General features: G+C 45.6%; 7 protein-coding genes across 7 annotated transcripts; 3 read left to right on the forward strand and 4 right to left on the reverse strand.

The window, feature by feature from the left end:
* Positions 1-13: 13 nt before the first annotated feature.
* Positions 14-3,191, reverse strand: EYB26_006818 (uncharacterized protein; the record flags this gene model as incomplete). Its single annotated transcript, XM_054266091.1, has 10 exons — positions 14-1,090; positions 1,141-1,495; positions 1,550-1,721; positions 1,777-1,869; positions 1,922-2,243; positions 2,302-2,501; positions 2,557-2,884; positions 2,943-2,968; positions 3,037-3,076; positions 3,135-3,191. 10 exons carry the CDS (start codon positions 3,189-3,191, stop codon positions 14-16), a joined length of 2,670 nt encoding a protein of 889 aa, XP_054122066.1.
* A 1,579-nt stretch (positions 3,192-4,770) lies between these two features.
* On the forward strand, positions 4,771-5,348 carry EYB26_006819 (uncharacterized protein; the record flags this gene model as incomplete). The annotated part of the gene is made up of 3 exons (XM_054266092.1): positions 4,771-4,902; positions 4,963-5,104; positions 5,170-5,348. The coding sequence occupies 3 exons, from the start codon at positions 4,771-4,773 to the stop codon at positions 5,346-5,348; spliced, it is 453 nt and encodes a 150-aa protein (XP_054122067.1).
* Positions 5,349-8,259: 2,911 nt separating this feature from the next.
* On the reverse strand, positions 8,260-9,612 carry EYB26_006820 (uncharacterized protein; the record flags this gene model as incomplete). Its single annotated transcript, XM_054266093.1, has 1 exon — positions 8,260-9,612. The coding sequence occupies one exon, from the start codon at positions 9,610-9,612 to the stop codon at positions 8,260-8,262; it is 1,353 nt and encodes a 450-aa protein (XP_054122068.1).
* Positions 9,613-10,486: 874 nt separating this feature from the next.
* Positions 10,487-11,827, reverse strand: EYB26_006821 (uncharacterized protein; the record flags this gene model as incomplete). Its single annotated transcript, XM_054266094.1, has 2 exons — positions 10,487-11,743; positions 11,795-11,827. The coding sequence occupies 2 exons, from the start codon at positions 11,825-11,827 to the stop codon at positions 10,487-10,489; spliced, it is 1,290 nt and encodes a 429-aa protein (XP_054122069.1).
* Positions 11,828-12,521: 694 nt separating this feature from the next.
* EYB26_006822 (uncharacterized protein) lies at positions 12,522-13,030 on the forward strand (the record flags this gene model as incomplete). Its single annotated transcript, XM_054266095.1, has 3 exons — positions 12,522-12,554; positions 12,614-12,664; positions 12,710-13,030. 3 exons carry the CDS (start codon positions 12,522-12,524, stop codon positions 13,028-13,030), a joined length of 405 nt encoding a protein of 134 aa, XP_054122070.1.
* A 373-nt stretch (positions 13,031-13,403) lies between these two features.
* EYB26_006823 (uncharacterized protein) lies at positions 13,404-15,689 on the forward strand (the record flags this gene model as incomplete). The annotated part of the gene is made up of 5 exons (XM_054266096.1): positions 13,404-13,677; positions 13,740-14,441; positions 14,492-15,290; positions 15,348-15,606; positions 15,672-15,689. The coding sequence occupies 5 exons, from the start codon at positions 13,404-13,406 to the stop codon at positions 15,687-15,689; spliced, it is 2,052 nt and encodes a 683-aa protein (XP_054122071.1).
* A 614-nt stretch (positions 15,690-16,303) lies between these two features.
* Positions 16,304-16,925, reverse strand: EYB26_006824 (uncharacterized protein; the record flags this gene model as incomplete). Its single annotated transcript, XM_054266097.1, has 3 exons — positions 16,304-16,381; positions 16,445-16,737; positions 16,811-16,925. 3 exons carry the CDS (start codon positions 16,923-16,925, stop codon positions 16,304-16,306), a joined length of 486 nt encoding a protein of 161 aa, XP_054122072.1.
* Positions 16,926-17,268: the final 343 nt, after the last annotated feature.

Raw genomic sequence — 17,268 nt, forward strand, 5'->3', positions numbered from 1 at the left:
CAATTTATGTCGATTAAACACCACCTAGGGTTGGAAGAGTGGTGCCGTTTGCGTCAAAAGCACGCTCGACTTCCTTCTGGAAAGTACCGTTGGTGGCAGACTGGCCGTTGGTGACACCATTGGTTGGCAACATTGCCTTGCCACTGGATCCCCTAGCTGTGGCTCCAGTCGTCGAGACTCCGTGGAGTCCATTGACTGCACTAGCTCCGACTCCATTGACACCATCGGTTGACTTCTCCTGCAGATGACTTTCAGCGGCAGTATGAGGCTTGCGAGACACTGCGGAAGCCTTGGGAAAGTTGCTAGTGGGTGAAGCACCGCCCCAGTTGAAAACTGGTGATTGCCAGCGATCACCCTTAGCAGAAAGCTCCTTGAACTCAGTAGCTTTGTTAGTGACACCACCAGGCAATTTGATGTCCTTGAACATGGCATCCTGGTGAGTCATTGCCATATGAACCTTGGTTCCGCGCTCGGCGATAGCTTCGGCCTGCTTCTTCTTCTCAGTGATGACGTGACGAGTAGCATCGGCGTAGCGGGCGAAGATATTCTTTGCATTTTCAGGATCCTCACGCATGGTCTCCTGGGCACGCTGAGCCTCGGTCTGTACCTGGTAGGCAAATGCGTCTGCCTTTTGGAATGCCTCACGAATCTGGGCCTCCAACACCTTCTCAAGAACAGGTCGGACAACATTTAACAGCATGGGTCGGAAGATGCTGAAAAGCATCTTGTGCTTGGACTTCTTCAGCTTGATGGTAAGGTTCTTCACGTTGACCTTGACACTATCAAGCTTAAAAACTGCGTTGTGGTCATTCTTCTGTGCTTTGGAGGCAGCAATCTTGAAGCCGAAGCCTGAACCACCAAGAAGAATGTCCATGACACCGATGTCGGTGAGGGAAGGGAATCCTTGCTTCTTCTTGAAATAGTAGCTCACATCACGGAGATCAGCTTGGATGCCAGATGCAGAAATCATAACCTTGTGGTCGTCGAAGCTGCTGATCTTCTTACGACCCCACCGCCAGTAGTTGTCAGTGCCGAATTCTAAAACATTGGGCATCAAGTTGTCGCTCTCGATGATAAGGTTTTCGATAACCTGCAAAAGTCAGTATTGATACAAAATGCAATTTTAAAATGAGCGCGCACCATGTCAACAGCTGGGTCGGAAACCTCAATTCGAGGAATAGGAATGTAGCTGGCATTCTCAAATATCTCAGGAACGATGACATTGGTAATGTCTTTGATCAAATGGGGCTTGAACGTCGGCTTTCCATACTGGTCCTGACCCAGATCCTTGAAGAGTCTCTCCAAAGATTGACGGAAAGCTCGGTTCTGTGGATCTTCGTCAAATTGAGTGGCCAAAAACTTGGCTTCATCGGCAATACGATCTGTGTGACTTCTGTACCGGTCTCGAAGCAAGAAGCGACCCTCATCGTACAGCTTGTTCCACTGGTCATTAGCTTCATCTTGCATGATGAACCCTTGCTCGCGCAGGCATTTTCTACGCATCATTAGTATGACAATCTACCCTTGCAAATGTAATAAAACGGCTCACCGAATGTAAGTGTCGACACCCCTAAACCATTCCTTCAACCGCGGGTCCTGGTCGGCATCGCGATAGATCGTGTTGAGCGAATCAAAGAAGTCATCGGTCGATGTGCTATTCGCAAATCTCTCGATTAAAATCTTGAGTCGCATCAGCATGTCCTTCTTGCTATCCATGAACCCTACATACCCTCAAATTAGTTTCGGCCTTGTGTATAATAGTAGTCTCTCTGGCACCTTTAGTAGCGGTCGTTCCTTGCGAAGAGATATCTCTTCCATGTCCAGCATATGACTCAGCCAAACTCAAGAGAGTCTCGATGGCTTGTTGGTCTGTGGGATTGTTAACATTGAGACATGTGTAATGTTTTGCATTCAAACGTACAATCAGAGTGACCCTGGATCTCAACAATCATCTTCTTCAAACGCCAAACGATCTGTTCACGACGTTCTTTGGGCATCTTGGAGGCCAAGAAATCCTTAATACGCCGATTATATTCAGAAGATACCGCTTGTGCTTGTTCAGTAACCTGTCGAACTTGGTCCCGGTCTTCAGGTGCAACATTCTGCTCGGCGCGCTGTTGCAGGGTCTCCTTGGCAGCATTGACACCAGCACGTGCGTCAATCTGAGAGACTGAAGCATCTTGCTGACCACCAGTTGCAGCAGTAGTAGCAGCATTAGCTGCTTCTTGAACATCTTGCTTGCTCTAGAATATGTTTAGTATGCCTGTATGTATGATCCGTGATACCACGGCCATGACTTACAGCAGGTTTAAATCGGTCGGTCTGTTCCTTGAATTGTGCTTTCAATGACTCCTTGTTGAGGTCAGGCTTGTCATGCCAGACATTCTCTTCGGCAGGTTGATCGATTTGCGCAAGAGCGTCCTCGTCGGGTCGAAGCTTGGAGGCTGCCTTGCTCGCGGTGTCGCCAGCAATATCTCGAAGGAGGGTGACAGCATCACTCACTAATACAAAGAACATTAGCGACATGAATAACGAAAACGCAGGAGTTGAACTTACACAACTTGCGGAATTCTCCATTAGTGATCAAAAGCGTGCCCAGGGTTTTGAAACCCTCGGCGGCCTGATCGGCATCTCCGCGAGCAGACTCCTTGCTGACAGGGCCGGTAATTCTCTGAAATTCTTCACCAGTAATCTGTTGGGCATCCCAGATGAACTCTTGTATAAGCTCGCCCTCGTTCTTGGTAAGGAAGAGTAGCTTTGTCTTGTCAATAACATCACGAAGGTCCTTGACCAGAGTTCGGCCATCTTCAGAGAGTTCTTTTGGTGGAGACGAGAGCCATTTTGACTTGATGGCGCTGTTCAAGGCGACATCACATTGCTTGTTCTGTGGTCAAAGTTAATTTCCGTTATATAATTGCGACTTCCCCGGGATTGGAGCTTACTGATGGTAGTTTCCCGTTGGCAAATGCTGTACGAGAGAATATGTCAGTTCCGGAACACAAAGACTTGTCACACGATCGTTTGTCAGTTACATACCACTATAGATGCCGTATATTTGTAGCTTTGTGCTAATATCCTGTCACTTTTATCAGCATACACGCTCAATCGAGCCAACATGAGATGCCTCAACATACAGCGTCCCGCTGCTGGGCATTCATTGGACGGTTCACAGCGGACTTCTTCGCACCCATGATGGCGGTGTATACACGTTGTCAATGGGGTGGAACTATGATTCAAGATATATAGCAGACGCCAAAACTAAGTGATGATGAGGTCAAATATGTCGCAACGGATTCGATAGTGATCAATTCCAAAGTTGTTATTAGGCGTACAATGGACAGAATGATGTCAAACGTCGCGTGTGCGTAACTGGGGTATCACAATGAGGAATGGAATGGGAGGGAGAATGTTGGGGGAGGAGAAAGGAGAAAAGAGAAAACAGCAATGGGTCGGCGTGCCAGGGGGAGGAAGGAGGGTCGCTTTAAGAAGGGGGGGCGGGTGTGGATAGGATATTCCGACCAGTTAGTTGCGTTACCTCATGTCGTGTGCCTCGAGGAAGGTACGAACTGCCGGAAGGAACCTGGGAAGGAGGCACCCAGGCAGGATGTGCATGTGGCAGGCGCGACACAAGACAGCGAGCGCAATTAGGGTTTGTTGACGTCACGTTGTCGTGAGGATGGGTTGAGGAAGGGAGCTCCCCAAGGGCCCAAGCTGCCCCCACTGCCTGCCAGCCAACCATCTCAATTCCACCATGTCCTATCCTATGCCATTCACTGCTGGCTGCCTTACATAATACTGGATCTGTAGCTAACTATGCCTTGCCACGAACCTGTGTAGTGTGTACACTACAAGTGTACGAAGTAGTCATACTAGCTCCCAAGCCACCACAGCTCAAGTCAACATCTGGATCGATCGTCATCAATTTTCATATTTACTGCCTCTCGATTTCTCCAGAGAGTCACTTTGACGTCAGTTGTGATATCGTTAGCACAAAACATAAACGAGTTCTGAGGATGTCTCTCTCTCGACTAAAACCTTCATTTTTCTCCAATGGGAAACACCTCCGATTGATTTCGATGATGTTGATAATGACGACGATAATTACTAAGAACGGCGAGTGCACACACTACCGTACAATCTGCCTAGTCCCGTGTCGCCATTGACCTCAGAAAGGCGATCGTGATACCTGACTCAGAACGATCCCAGCCGACACCTGTTTATTAAATCATCCACTAGATAGTTAATTCAGGTCCGCGATATGGCTCGCGTGGTCTCATACATGCTACGTATGTAGTAAACTACTATGTTAAACCTCCATGGATGATATATCCTTAACCTTGGAAGCAAGTCGATTGATGTTACGATGAAAATTAGGTCATGATGTAATAATCTATAATAAGCCAACTAGCCCAGTGGTGAGTGGATACCTTATGTCGATCATATTAGCGCCCTGTGCGCCAGCCCTAAGCCCTAACAGCACCACGCCACCCCTATTCCTGAGTGCCTTTATTAGTATCAATGTTTTCGCTCAATGATTCAATCGAAGGATAAGTAGCAGTGATTGATTAACATATTACAGCTAGACATGGTACTATATCCTTTGGAACCACAAGCACCGGACTGCTGCTGCCTAGGACAGAATAGAATAGCCGTCAACGCGAAGGAATGAGGTCAATCAGACTAGGCAAAAATTTCCAACATCCTCGTAGAAATCTCCCATACGCCCTTTAAACATTCACGCCGACAGCCATTTAAATTTCCTCCGCAAAGATGGATGTTGAAACGTTCAAGAAGGAGAACGTCTTCACTCTGGTGTGTCACAAAGACACATTCGTGGTCCATCGGTCCATCGTTTGCGAGCAATCCACCATCCTTAATAATGCCTACAATAGCAGGCTAAAGGTTAGTCGATGGAGGCTTTATTCGGATAATCAGCAGCATCAAGGAGCTGATTCAACCTAGGAAGGATTAACCAAGCAAATTGAAGTTCATTTCGAAAAGGAGACCCTTCAGCACATGTTAAACTATATGTACAGAGGAAAATATGACGGTCCCAGCCTGCATTCACCGGAGCCTCGTGCTTGGGATAATTGGTTGGAGCAAGGTAACTCAATTATTTGGTATACTACATTACAAAAAGATAACATCTTGGTTAACCCTTTGATGCAGGAGATAAGTCCCAACCAGTGATTGATTTAGAGGACTCCAAAACAGAACCTGAATCGCTTCCTATGTTCGATATGCTTCGGCCGCATATTCTTGTCAACTCCATAGCCGACTACTACGATGTTCCTGGACTGAAACAACAAGCCAATGAAAACATAAGCTATATACTGAAGCGTTCTTGATCTGCTGGTGGTATTGCTGCTGCAGTGGAACTTGCATTCGAGTGTACGCTTGATACGGCAGTCCATACAATCATGGCCTCAAATGTGGCTGAGCACCTGACCGATTTGATTGGCCGCAAGGATTTTATTCGACATAAGGTATTCAATCAGCTCTCGCTCAGGATCATACAAGAGATATATAAAAGATTAGTTACCAGTGAGCACTGGGTCAGGGTGGTCGAAAAGGAAAAGCTGGATGAGTCAGACTGGTATAAACACAAAGTCTCGGAATTGAAAGAAACCATTGGTAAGATTGAGAGTTCCATCAAACTTTTTTCGTCGTTAGAGAGGTGTCGATATTGCCGCAAAGCCTGGAATGGTTCAATCGAGAGCCATTCGCCATACACGATACGTTGTAGATTCTGTGGGAGAAGGTGCAAAAGCTAAGTGCTTTCAAAGAACCAACTTAGGGCTCATGAAAGAGGCTATACTTATCAAATTACACACCAGTATCTTCCATTTTTACATTTCGTCAGAAGTTTACTTAGTAGACCCAACCCTAGAGGTTAGAGAAGTATAAACCACTGCCCAGGTTAACCAATTCACGTAAGCGTTGAGTGTCACAACCAACGTTGAAAATGGATGTCCTCTTTCACCGAGAGTTATTGATCTCATTTGTTGCCTGAGGCAAGCAGAGCGTTTGTTTTCACTCGCCCTTGACAATTCTGTCTTTTGACTTTCATTTTCTTCCTCTTTTTCTTACCCTCTTCATATCCTCTCTGACATCCACACTTGAGGAGGACTCTGCTTCTCGATATTTCGATTTCATCACCACCTTGTTTGCAACCCTCTCGATCGACTCTGAATTCGTCTATCAAACCAAGCTCCTGCACTGAAGCACCCAATCCCAAGGCTCTGGACACTATTAAAATGGATACGCTTCCCACGGAGATTTACGATCGTGTAAGTTCTTTGCGAGTAGCAATGTGAATACCTTCTAGGACTAATCAGGCTTTCTTTACAGATCATATACTATGATGAGAGCCTGGGGAATTGTGATCGTGCCTCTTGGGTCTCGCATGGCTCGCAGATTGAATCGCTAAGGGAATTACGCCAGTGGCCAGCATCTTACCGGATACATTGGGAGTGTCTCAAAGCATTAGCTGCGCTGCGTTTTGTCAACAAGGCTTTTTGCCGCTGCGCGTCAAGGGCGCTTTTCCAACAAATAAACATTTCTGCCGATTTTAGTCCAGAATTTATACGCCGATTTCAAGAATTTTCCTTAAGCGATTGTACTTTGTATGTTAGTTAAGTAGTCTTCGACCTGGACACCTGGGAAGAGCATGAGCAAGGACAAGGACAAGAAGAAGAGCAGTAGCAGCAGCAGCAGGAGGAGGAGGAGGAGGAGGAGGAGGAAGACAAAGCCGATGAAGGACAAAGAGAAATACACCGATATATCAACTTGTCTGGTGAGGTTGTCAACAGAATTCTGTCTCTTAGCCAATCTTGTGAACTTAAGGTCCATCCACATTTGGCCTTTTCGTAGGGAGGGCGATGAGAAAGGAACAAAAGAAATAGTGCTTCAGGTGCTCAGGCCAATGGCAAATCTGCCTTTCCATAATTTGACAGAATTGGGATTGCCGATAGGAAATACCACTTATCTCCAGGACCTCTTCGGCAACAGCACTCACGACATGGCAGTCATACAACTCGCGCAACAAATTCAACATCTACATCTCACTGGTTCTCTCGACTATTTTGAAAAAATGATTGGCCTTAATATGCTGTTTGCCTCCACCAATCTCCTTTCCCTCTCAATTGAGGGTGCTGGGACAAATCATGATCCTCTTGCACTTGATGAGATTAAGTTTTGTCAGTCTTCTCCACTCAAGTTTCTGGAGCTGACTTATACCACCGTTTCCTCTAATCATCTCTTGGCTCTACTAGAACAGTGCAAGGAATCCATCCGATTTCTTTCATTTAGCTGCGTTTTATCTGACTCCTGGGCCATGGTTGCATGTACTGTCCCAGATCAGCAAAAACTTGAAGTTGTTTACGTTTTTATTGACTTATAATATCTTCGATGGCATCCAGGAAGAGGAGCCTCAAGGGTTGAGAAGGCCCTTAGACCTATTCTTCAACGGAGATGAGAGAAGGCTCGCCTGGTGCGCACTTGGTGATATACATCACCAAATAACCATGAACAGGCTTGCTGCCGGGCTTGAACCATTGTCAGATGAAATGACACTTCATTACCTCAGTCGACCGCGCCTGGAATCTGTCATGTCAGAAACGCAATACCAGTAGTTGATGTCAAGGTCATGGAATTTCGAGCCGCATTTTTGACTACTGGTAATATTGGCATGGATCTAGATCAACTTCCTAGATTCTGCGCTATCAGGGTATTATGATTTGAGCCTTCAGGACGTCGAAATATCCCGAGCTTTTCGCTGTGGAATATTGCACATTCTTGGGGGTTTTGTCACTTTTTTCAATGGCGAGATTGGAGGGCCAGGGGAATGGATGGTTGTACACTCCTATATTCGAGCCTTATAGCAACGCTGTTTCAAGGACTCATACCAGACTATCCAGAAGTCATGAGATAGGGATGAAACGTAATTTGATTTGAATTTGTTACCAAACGCACCTCTCGTTACTAAATTGCAGTAACTCCTGGTTGATGTAGATATGCAGAGGTCTAAGTTTAGTATTGGAAGTGATTTATTGTCCACTGATACTCGCTCTAAAACCTTTCAATGTTGAGCAAAACTAATTCCATGCATCAACTCTCTCAAATAATGGGTACACGTAATTCCGATAACTAGTTAGTTAACTTAGCGAGTCAACAGCTTATATCAGCACATGGCCTTGACACAAACTCCAACCTTGGAACGTACACACTATCATATACCTAGTGCACTTCGTCGCCAACTCATGCTAAATTACCGTCTTCCACAAAATCCCAACTCCGCGACATCAACTCGTCATATTGTACCCGGGGAATAACGGCACTCAAAGGCTCAAGATCAAGTTGCTCAAATATATCCGTTGAAAACTGCTCCAGCCCTTCCTCGAGCCGGTTTGCATTTATCTGACGCTGAAGATCGCCAAGTGCATGGAAAATATAGAAGGGGGGAAGAGGAATATTTTCATAAAACAAACCGTCGGTAGAATGTTCAAATCCATTGAAGCTCTCTCTCATGAAATAAAGCTCGAGCAATTTCAGGTTTTTCCTCATCTGGAGGAGTACGTGAAGCCATGAGCCTTCGAGCAATATTACATATTCAAAGGAGAGAAACTTGATAGTCTCCTTGCTTCGCTGCAACAGATCCAGAAGGTGAAAGGAGTCAATCTCTATATAACTCAGGTTCAAGGATTTGAGTTGCAGAGTTTGGTTACTGCTCTCGGTTCTGTCCAGGGGATTCAAAACACAATTATCGCTCACTTCGAGAGAAAGAAGTTGGGATGCGTGGTTGAGTACTGGATTTTCAAGAGTGAGTGGCTCATTTATAATCATGTCTGTGATAGTGATAAGACTGAGATGTTGGAGCTGTTGCATGAATTGCCTGAAGATAGGGTAGTTTGGGCCGAAAGCGAGCATGACTCTTAGTTGAGTCAGGGACTCTATGGGTATCGTCCACTCTATCACGGTCTGGGGTTGTAGTTTTGCTATGGCGAGAAGGATCTGAGGAAACATGCGGTTAACTATTACTTTCTGTTCATATTCGTACCCTTCCTCTTCGATATCGGTGGAGTAAATGCTGACGGCCTTTAGATTGGGGAACTTGGCCAAAAGGAACCGAAGGTATTCCGTATTCTCTTCTGATAATGCCAGGCTTGGTGGTTCTTCTTCTTCCTCTTCTTGGTTGTCTTGGCCTTCTTCCTGCCCATCTTCCTGTCCATCTTCTTGACCATCTTGATCGTCTTCGTCTTCATCTTCATCTGGATCATCCTCTCCAGCTTCATCCCATAAATCCTCATCAGCCGGAGCAAGATGACCCTCATAATAAACCTCAAACTGTATTTCACGCACATGCGGCGCATACTCCCCTATCAATCCTACAAGATTCTCAACAGTCGACATATCCGAATCCAACTTCACGACCACATATCGAAAGAGCGATCTTGAGGCGCTCCTGCAAAATGCCTTGTTGACTAGACGGAGCGTCTTCAACGTTCTATGACCCCGATCTGAATACACTCTGTACGCAGGCGGAAATGAGATCTGACGAACACGACGCCTTTCGACATGAGGCGAGTCGCTGAGGCTTTCAACGTAGTACATAATCTGCAAACGGATGATTATTAGTATTCGCAATGATAAATTGGTATTGGTACCTGCAGGAGAAGTACTCTTACACGGTCATATAACTCTATAGGTAGCCGGTCCATCTCCCTAGTATTTTAAAATCGGGTATTTGATATATATATAATTCAATCTAGTTTGACCGTTAAGCAAAACGTATTATTGCCGCCGTAGCACCTGGCTATAAATATAGATAAGAAAAGCATGTATACATAGTAAGAAAAAGAATAAGTGCAATTGATCCTAGGGGAAAACCCCCTTTTTATAGACCTCTCACACGCGATCCCATGCAGCAATTGACAGGGCATCTCCGTGCCATACATAAAGACATTGTACAAAGATGTTTCGCGTATTGACAAAGCTAAACTCCCAATGCAACACTGATGCGGCATATTCATATCGCCCATACAAAGACACCAGATGTAGATAGGGCATACAGGAACAAAGCCCTAAAACGGCCATGGCTGTTAGATGAACAGATATCGGGATGTCCAATTCGCGAATCTAACGTTGAAGAGATTTCTGATATACGAGCTTGTCTACTAATTTACAGTTGAGAGAACATTGGTATTGAATTTAATCAATTCTAGATATGATTCATATCAATATGGAGAGGCCTTTCCTTGTATTATACTACTATTTATTAGAATCCGGTGACTGACTGAATAACTTGATTAATTGTATCTTTCATTCTCGATAATCTTCATTTTGAAACGGAATTAGTTACATGCAGGAGTGTACAGGTTCTGATTCAAGTAGTCATTGCCTTCGGCAGCGCCTATCCACAATTGAACAGGAGTATTTCGCAAATTAACGTGCCGAGAGCTGAATGAGATTTTGGGTTCGTATCAGCTCAGCAATGGCTTGTGGAGTTCTCTGCATCCCATTTCTGTGATATTAGTTCTTCATAATACTTGTTGTTCGTGATAACTTCCAGAGGTGGGTAGTTGAGGTGCAAATATGTCTTGCTCGTCCACGGCTTTAGGCCTGCAGCAATCCTATTTGAGTTTGTTTGACGCTGGATATCACCAAGTGCGTGCCAAAGGAAACAAACCTCAAACTCAGGGTCTTCACTTCCTAGTTCGTCAAGATATGGGTCACTTGGCATGAAAAAGAACGTGTTCAATTTCGTCAGGTTCTTCTTGATTTGTACTAAAACGTGAAGCCACGACCCAGAGACGAGCTCGAGATAATCAAGTGAAATAAACCTCATGGACTCCTTGCATGCTTCCAGTAAAGCCAGAAGATCATAAGAGGTGATTTCCAGCTCACACAATTTCAAGGACTCCAGTCGAAGTCTTAGGCCAAGATCGAATTTAACGAAGGATATCAAAGTAAGGTCGCCAAGAATTGAGAGGGAGAGAAGATTAGACGAAGACTTGATTAGTGTGTCAAGATCTGTCAACCCCGTTGGAGCACCAATACTATCAGCAACCCCAATAAACCCCATGAAATCCAGGTTTTGAACGTGTTGTAGAAAGTTCCGAATATCTGTCTGATGGTCGCCATTGTCAAGTAACGTTATCAGATGAGTAGCACCATCGAGAGGCAATCTCAGATCAGTGACCTTGTGAATGACACCGCGAGACTCCAAGTCAGCGATTGTGATAATGATCTGAGAAAGGAACCCGATCGCTTTCTCGAGTGGGACGAACTCCTTAGGCCAAATACTAACAGCCTTCAGATTGCGAAACTCGGTGATGAGAGATGATAGGCGATTGACAGCTTTTCCTGACAGCCTGAAATTCCCTCCTTCATCAACTTCTTCTTGAACATCTTCATGTTCCTCGTGTTCTTCCTCGCTAATCTCATCTCGAAGGAGATCGTCCAGATCTTTGTCCCCGATATCGAACTGTATGAGACGAACATGTTGAGCATATCGACTCGATGATAATGTCTCGAGTTTTGAGATAGAAGATACTCCGTGACCCAAGAGTGCACGAGCTCCTCCGAATAGCGCTCGTGATGCGCTACGACTGAAAGTCTTATCAACTAGACGGAGATTGCTCAAGGCTGTTCGGGCGTCTTTGTGAATCAAGTACATTGGTGGATATAAGCAAGGATCTTCATATTTTGGGATTTCTTCGAAGCATTTCACGTAGGACACGATCTACAGGTAGATGATTAGTGGGTGATTGCATTAGTATTTGTAGTGTCTTACGCGGTCATGTATCTCCGTAGGGAGTCGCTGCATCTTGGGATCTCCTAGTGGTATGACTCGAGTCTTCGCTTCAGTCTCACCTGAAAGATGACTTGAAAGCTGATCAGGGGGTGCGTAGTTGAACAATGAAGATGATGGTCAAATGGAAAGCGTTGAGCGAAGGAAGTGGTGGTGGATGTAAGGACAGAGATGAATGGAAAGAATAGACTGAAGCCAAACGAACAACACCGTGCCAAAATAGGAAGGAGACAGAAAAGCAGGTGACTTCAGTCAAGATTACGCGTAGTATTACCATCGGGTAATAAGAGATTTCTACCTGGGATATGCAGAAGAATCTGGCTATGATTTACAGAAGGCTTCCTATTTCGAAATATTATATTTGATACCCATTCTAATCGAAGAATAGAGTACACTTTGATGTACTAACTATATGAATGGGAGCGGGAACACCAACAAGATTTTGGGGATTTTCTGTGGTGATGCGTACGATATCGTTCCAACTGCAAAACCCGTAACAATGGTAAAATGATATCTGCATTGTTTCCTCAGGGCGCTTAGTGTCATATAGCCATTCCCCACAAAGTTGTAGCTTTCTGTTTTGCTCTATTCCTGTTTACTTTTCCTTCATATATCCACCGCGATCCCCATACAGTTCTTCTTCATCCCCCAGTTTTTCTTTCGCTCGAGTGAAACACACAGTCCTGATACAAAACATAATCAGTTCAAGATGGAGCGACTGCCCACAGAGATATTGGGCCATGTACGTCGCTGCGAGTAATAATACAGTTCAATATAGTACTAATAAGGTGCTCCCGACAGATCATATCCTATCTTGAGTCTCACAAAACAACACTAGCCGCTCTGCGTCTAGTTAATAAGACGTTCTGTTATAGCGCGTCAAGAGTCCTGTTCTAGGTCGTGCGTTTGAAGCGGGATGATGAAAATTCCATGGGTAACCTCAAGATTTATGGTGACATGTGGCTTGAATTTGGATTCTTTCGACGCGACTATAAACCGGGTTGCCACGTACTTGGCGAAATACAACGCAAGACGAACTCGCACAGGCTTGCCGCAGGGCTAGAACCACGGCCAAAGAAAAGGTTTCAAGCACTTGATCTCCAGCCTTTACAATCTGTCATAACCGGGACACGATACAAAGAGCTGAACTCACAAACTTGGGATGCCGAGAAGGATGACGAGTGTCATTATTATTCTAATAGCTATTTGACCGACTGACTGAGCATGTCAGATTCTTTGGTTTGTGGTATTTGGACATAGACTGTTCAATCTTGGAGACCGTTCATTTTGTTGGTGCTCCGAGATAGTTCGCTGAACGAATTGACTGAGTACATTTACGAGTGCGAAATGAAGTTGGATGTAGACCAATACCAGTAAACATAGTTTAAGTTAACTAGTTAATTCCTCCGTATATTATTAAACGTGAAAATCATGTGCTCCGTGATGCAGGAAGCGGGGCCGCAAACTAACTTCCTAATGTGGGGACCCATACAAGCTTAAGCTCTTTCTTGAAACTTCAACAAGAGCTACGTACAACGATGACAGAACGAATAGAGTGCTTCTAAACTTGGATGGTAACTAGCTTCCCATTATGGCCGGCGCAAAGGGGAAGAAAAAGCAATCGCGCCTTGCCTTTGCCCCGATCCAAGACTCTCCACCGTCCCATCGAACGGATGCATCTCAATCAGCGCTTACGCCATCTAGACTTCGATATACGAATCCGTTTACTGGGAATATTACCGTGAGGGGACAGTTGCAGTTGGAGGATTATGTGAGAAGTTGGGGAAATTCGATGGTGGGCGGTGGTGATAAAGAAGAGTTGGCCGAGCCCGGGCAACCTTCATCTGAGCTTGATGCGAAGCGGAGTATGCTCAAACAAATGCTCTTCTCATATTTTCATACCGACGCTGACTTTATGGGTCTGGAGATTTATCAAATAGCTCCTCCAAACAGACTAAACCTGATCCTATATCAATCCCCCAAGAAGCTTCATCCGATGACGAAGTCATTCGACCTTCCAAACGACGACGGATCGCAACTGGCGCGGTGAACGATAACGGGTCCGACCAAGATTCTCATACGTCAGCTTCACCGAGCGAAGAGAACAACTTACAAAACAACGATACCACAGACGACGACTTCGAAATGGGACGCCGTCCGACCAAGCGAACCCCGCATAGACGGAGTCAGCGACTCCTCGCGAGCTCACCGACAGAGACTAAGGCACGCAGGAACTCCTTGAAAACGGACTTGTCAAACATAAGAGAACCGGAGGACAGTGATGCAAATGAGCTGGCATCTCCTGGCACTCATCGCAAGCGCACCAGCCGTCCAAGCCGCAAGCAAAAAAGCCCATCTGTCATTGATCTCGACGACTCGGACGTGGTTATTACAAGTCACCAGCGGAAGAAACGCAAGCAAAATGATCAACCCAACCATGAGCAGGTAGATGAAGGAGAAGATTCGGATGATGATATTATCGCTCCTACCCCGTCACGACGCAGCTCTAGGAAGTCACCACAGAAATCCGTTGATACTGGTAGTGAAGAGCTTCCAAAGACTCCAAGAAAATACTCTCAACAAGACGAGCTGGATCTTGAAGAGGACTTGGAGGATCTCAGGGACACAGGTGAGAATCTATAGTCTACGAGATTGAAAATTATTAACATGCTTGTCAAGTCGTTCGAGAAAAGCGTACACGTGGTTCGGCGGTCAACTCAGCCAGGAGCAACCGTCAGAAACATCTAGAAATGCTACGACGCCGTCGTGCTGGCGAGAAGGATATTTCCGAGGAAGAGGACGAAGACGAGCAAGAAGATGAAGAAGAATCTCAGCCGCACTATGCAAGCACCGCTGGTATGAACTGGGATGACTACTCAAGAATACGAGACGATTCAGACAGCGACGCCGCATCGATCATCGAAGCGAATGAGGATCTTGACGCAGATGACTCCTCATTTGTTGAAGATGATGGCGAACTAGGCGTCCCTGTCAATGTCCCCTTTGAATTCAGCCGCCACCGCACAAAGACTACCCGAGACTGTTTCCGTGACGTCGTCGAATGGATGGTTCACAGCAAACTCAACCCAGCATTCCACCGCAACGACGATGTATACAAATTCGCATTCATAAAGATGAGCGATGAAGTCGTTGGACGAGCCGGGTCGCAACTGATATCTACTGTATGGAATGCAGATTTTGTGAACACGTTGCGTGCTCGTCCTCATCTTGATGTTACTGCGTATCCGCTCGATGAGGGTCATAAGTGCGACGCCTGCAATCGGTCAAAGCATCCGGCTTCTTCAGATCTCAAATTTACCGGAAAGCCATACTCTGAGGAGACCCTTGAACCGCTATACGAAAGTGACGATAGCGACAGTGACGGTAGTGATACTAGTGATGTGGATGGGAACAGCCACGACAGAGATCGCGACGGCCACATTTTGCCGTCTGAAGATAGGCATTATTACCTCGGCAGGTTTGTACACCCCCCTCCCCCCGAGATCCCAGAGCAACGTAACTAACCTGAGAAAAGAACATGCAAATCTAATGCCGTCCTTACCCACACTCTAATCCACTGGCGCTTCCACCTCTACGAGTGGGTGGTCGACTACCTCAACCACAAAGAAGAGCTACTATCAAACCCGCAGAAATCCCTTGAACGGGAGAAAATGTCGGCCAAGAAACGAACCAAATACGCCAACCATGTGGTTGATCAGATGGATGAGGATGGGGAGGTGCAGCGTCTGTGGACTGATTTCCATCAGACTATTCGGACGGTTAGGGAGATGAAGGTTTGTTTTCTATCCTTAGGAGATGAGTTAGAGTTGAGGGGAGTGGCTAACGATAGTGAGTGTAGGACGTTCGTCAGTTCTGAGACATCTCCAGTTGGTATGCTTTTTTTTGGATTCTATGGATATACTTCTCTCTTGACATAACTCGTTCAATGATCCCTTATGATACGCTTTTCCCTCAGACGGACGCCTAGGCATGGATAACCACCACTGACTGTTGGGACATATTATTTATGAATATGATGAACATCTCTATGTCGACATATTTGCTTTCCTCAACCCAAGAAGTTCCCATGATAAGTTGTTAGAAGAGCAAAAAAGAACCAATGACATCCATATCTATCAAATCAAACAATTATTTTAATACATCGAGTCGAGAAGAGAGAGAGAATCAATTACACAATGATACATGACCATGACAGCCAAATATGAAGACGAGAAAGAAAAAAACACCACACAGCATACAAATACACAACACCATAACCTTTAACCTCCGGTGATGTGGTACAGTATTGATCGTGCATGGAGTTGAATTGTAATATGAACGAAACAAACAGCGTCGAAGTATGGCTCCGAAACTGGTTTCGTGTTTTGTATCCCTCTGACCGACTTTTTTTCCCCAACCGTAGACAAAATCGTGTCGCAAATCGGGGGATCAAGAGGAGATATTCTTATATTATGATAATGTTTCCGCTCTTTATAGAGCAGCCTTTGGCTGTTCGGTACCAGCAGCGCTGAGCGCGGCGCCAGCAGCATTTGCACCGGGAGTAAGCATCTACCCACCCAATTAGCATTTCCATCCTTTTCAAATCAACCTTCGTAGTCAGAAAGGACAAACCTCATTAGCACCCCTCATCATTCCCTGCTCCCTCTCCATCTGAACGTACTGCTCCTCCTCCGCAAAAGCCAGCGCCCAGGGGACACCCAAAAGGAAGGCGGACGTCGAAATCACCCAGAGCGCTTTTCCGCTGAATGAGAAAGTAGATTTTGTGGCGTCGGTCAACCCGTTAATAGTGGCGGTGATGCGGCGGCGGGATTGAGGAGGGATGATGTCCTTGAGGGCGATGATGCGGTCGTACAGGGTTTCGTTGATGGGGTCGTAGGCTGAGTCTGTTTCGGAGATTTCGGATTCTATTCACCAGTCCGCCAGATTAGCTTGAGAGATGGGATTAAAAGGGTAGGGATTGGAGAGGAACGGGCGTACCGGTATCGGTGAAGTCATCGTCTTCTTCGTTATCAGACACGAGGAGTGCTTCCTTGGTTGGGATGGGCTTTTCGGTGGTGAAGTGCTCGTCTTCGACCTCGGTGAGCTTGACCATTTTGGCGGTTGTTTCAAAGAATTTGAATATTAAAACTAAGTAAGGTCGTTGAACTGGTGTATTCCAACAGATGGAGTGTCTTCGGAAAAGATGGTATGGTTGATGTGGTTGATGTTGTTCTTTGAAGAAAACGGAGAAGTTTGAAGTTGTCCAACTTTTTCCCGATTGCCCATCTTAGACTGGAGTCACTGGACCAACCGCGGAGCTCAGAGGATCCACTTGGCTTGGCATCGTCAGCTTTTTAGTATTTCCTTCAAAAAAGGTTACAGACTATAACATCAATTATTTGATTTGAATGTGTTTGATTATATATAGTACAAGCGCCCATTCCAACCCTCTCTGC

This window comes from Talaromyces marneffei, chromosome 5 (genome assembly GCF_009556855.1).
Source record: "Talaromyces marneffei chromosome 5, complete sequence".
Classification (NCBI taxonomy): Eukaryota; Fungi; Ascomycota; class Eurotiomycetes; order Eurotiales; family Trichocomaceae; genus Talaromyces; species Talaromyces marneffei.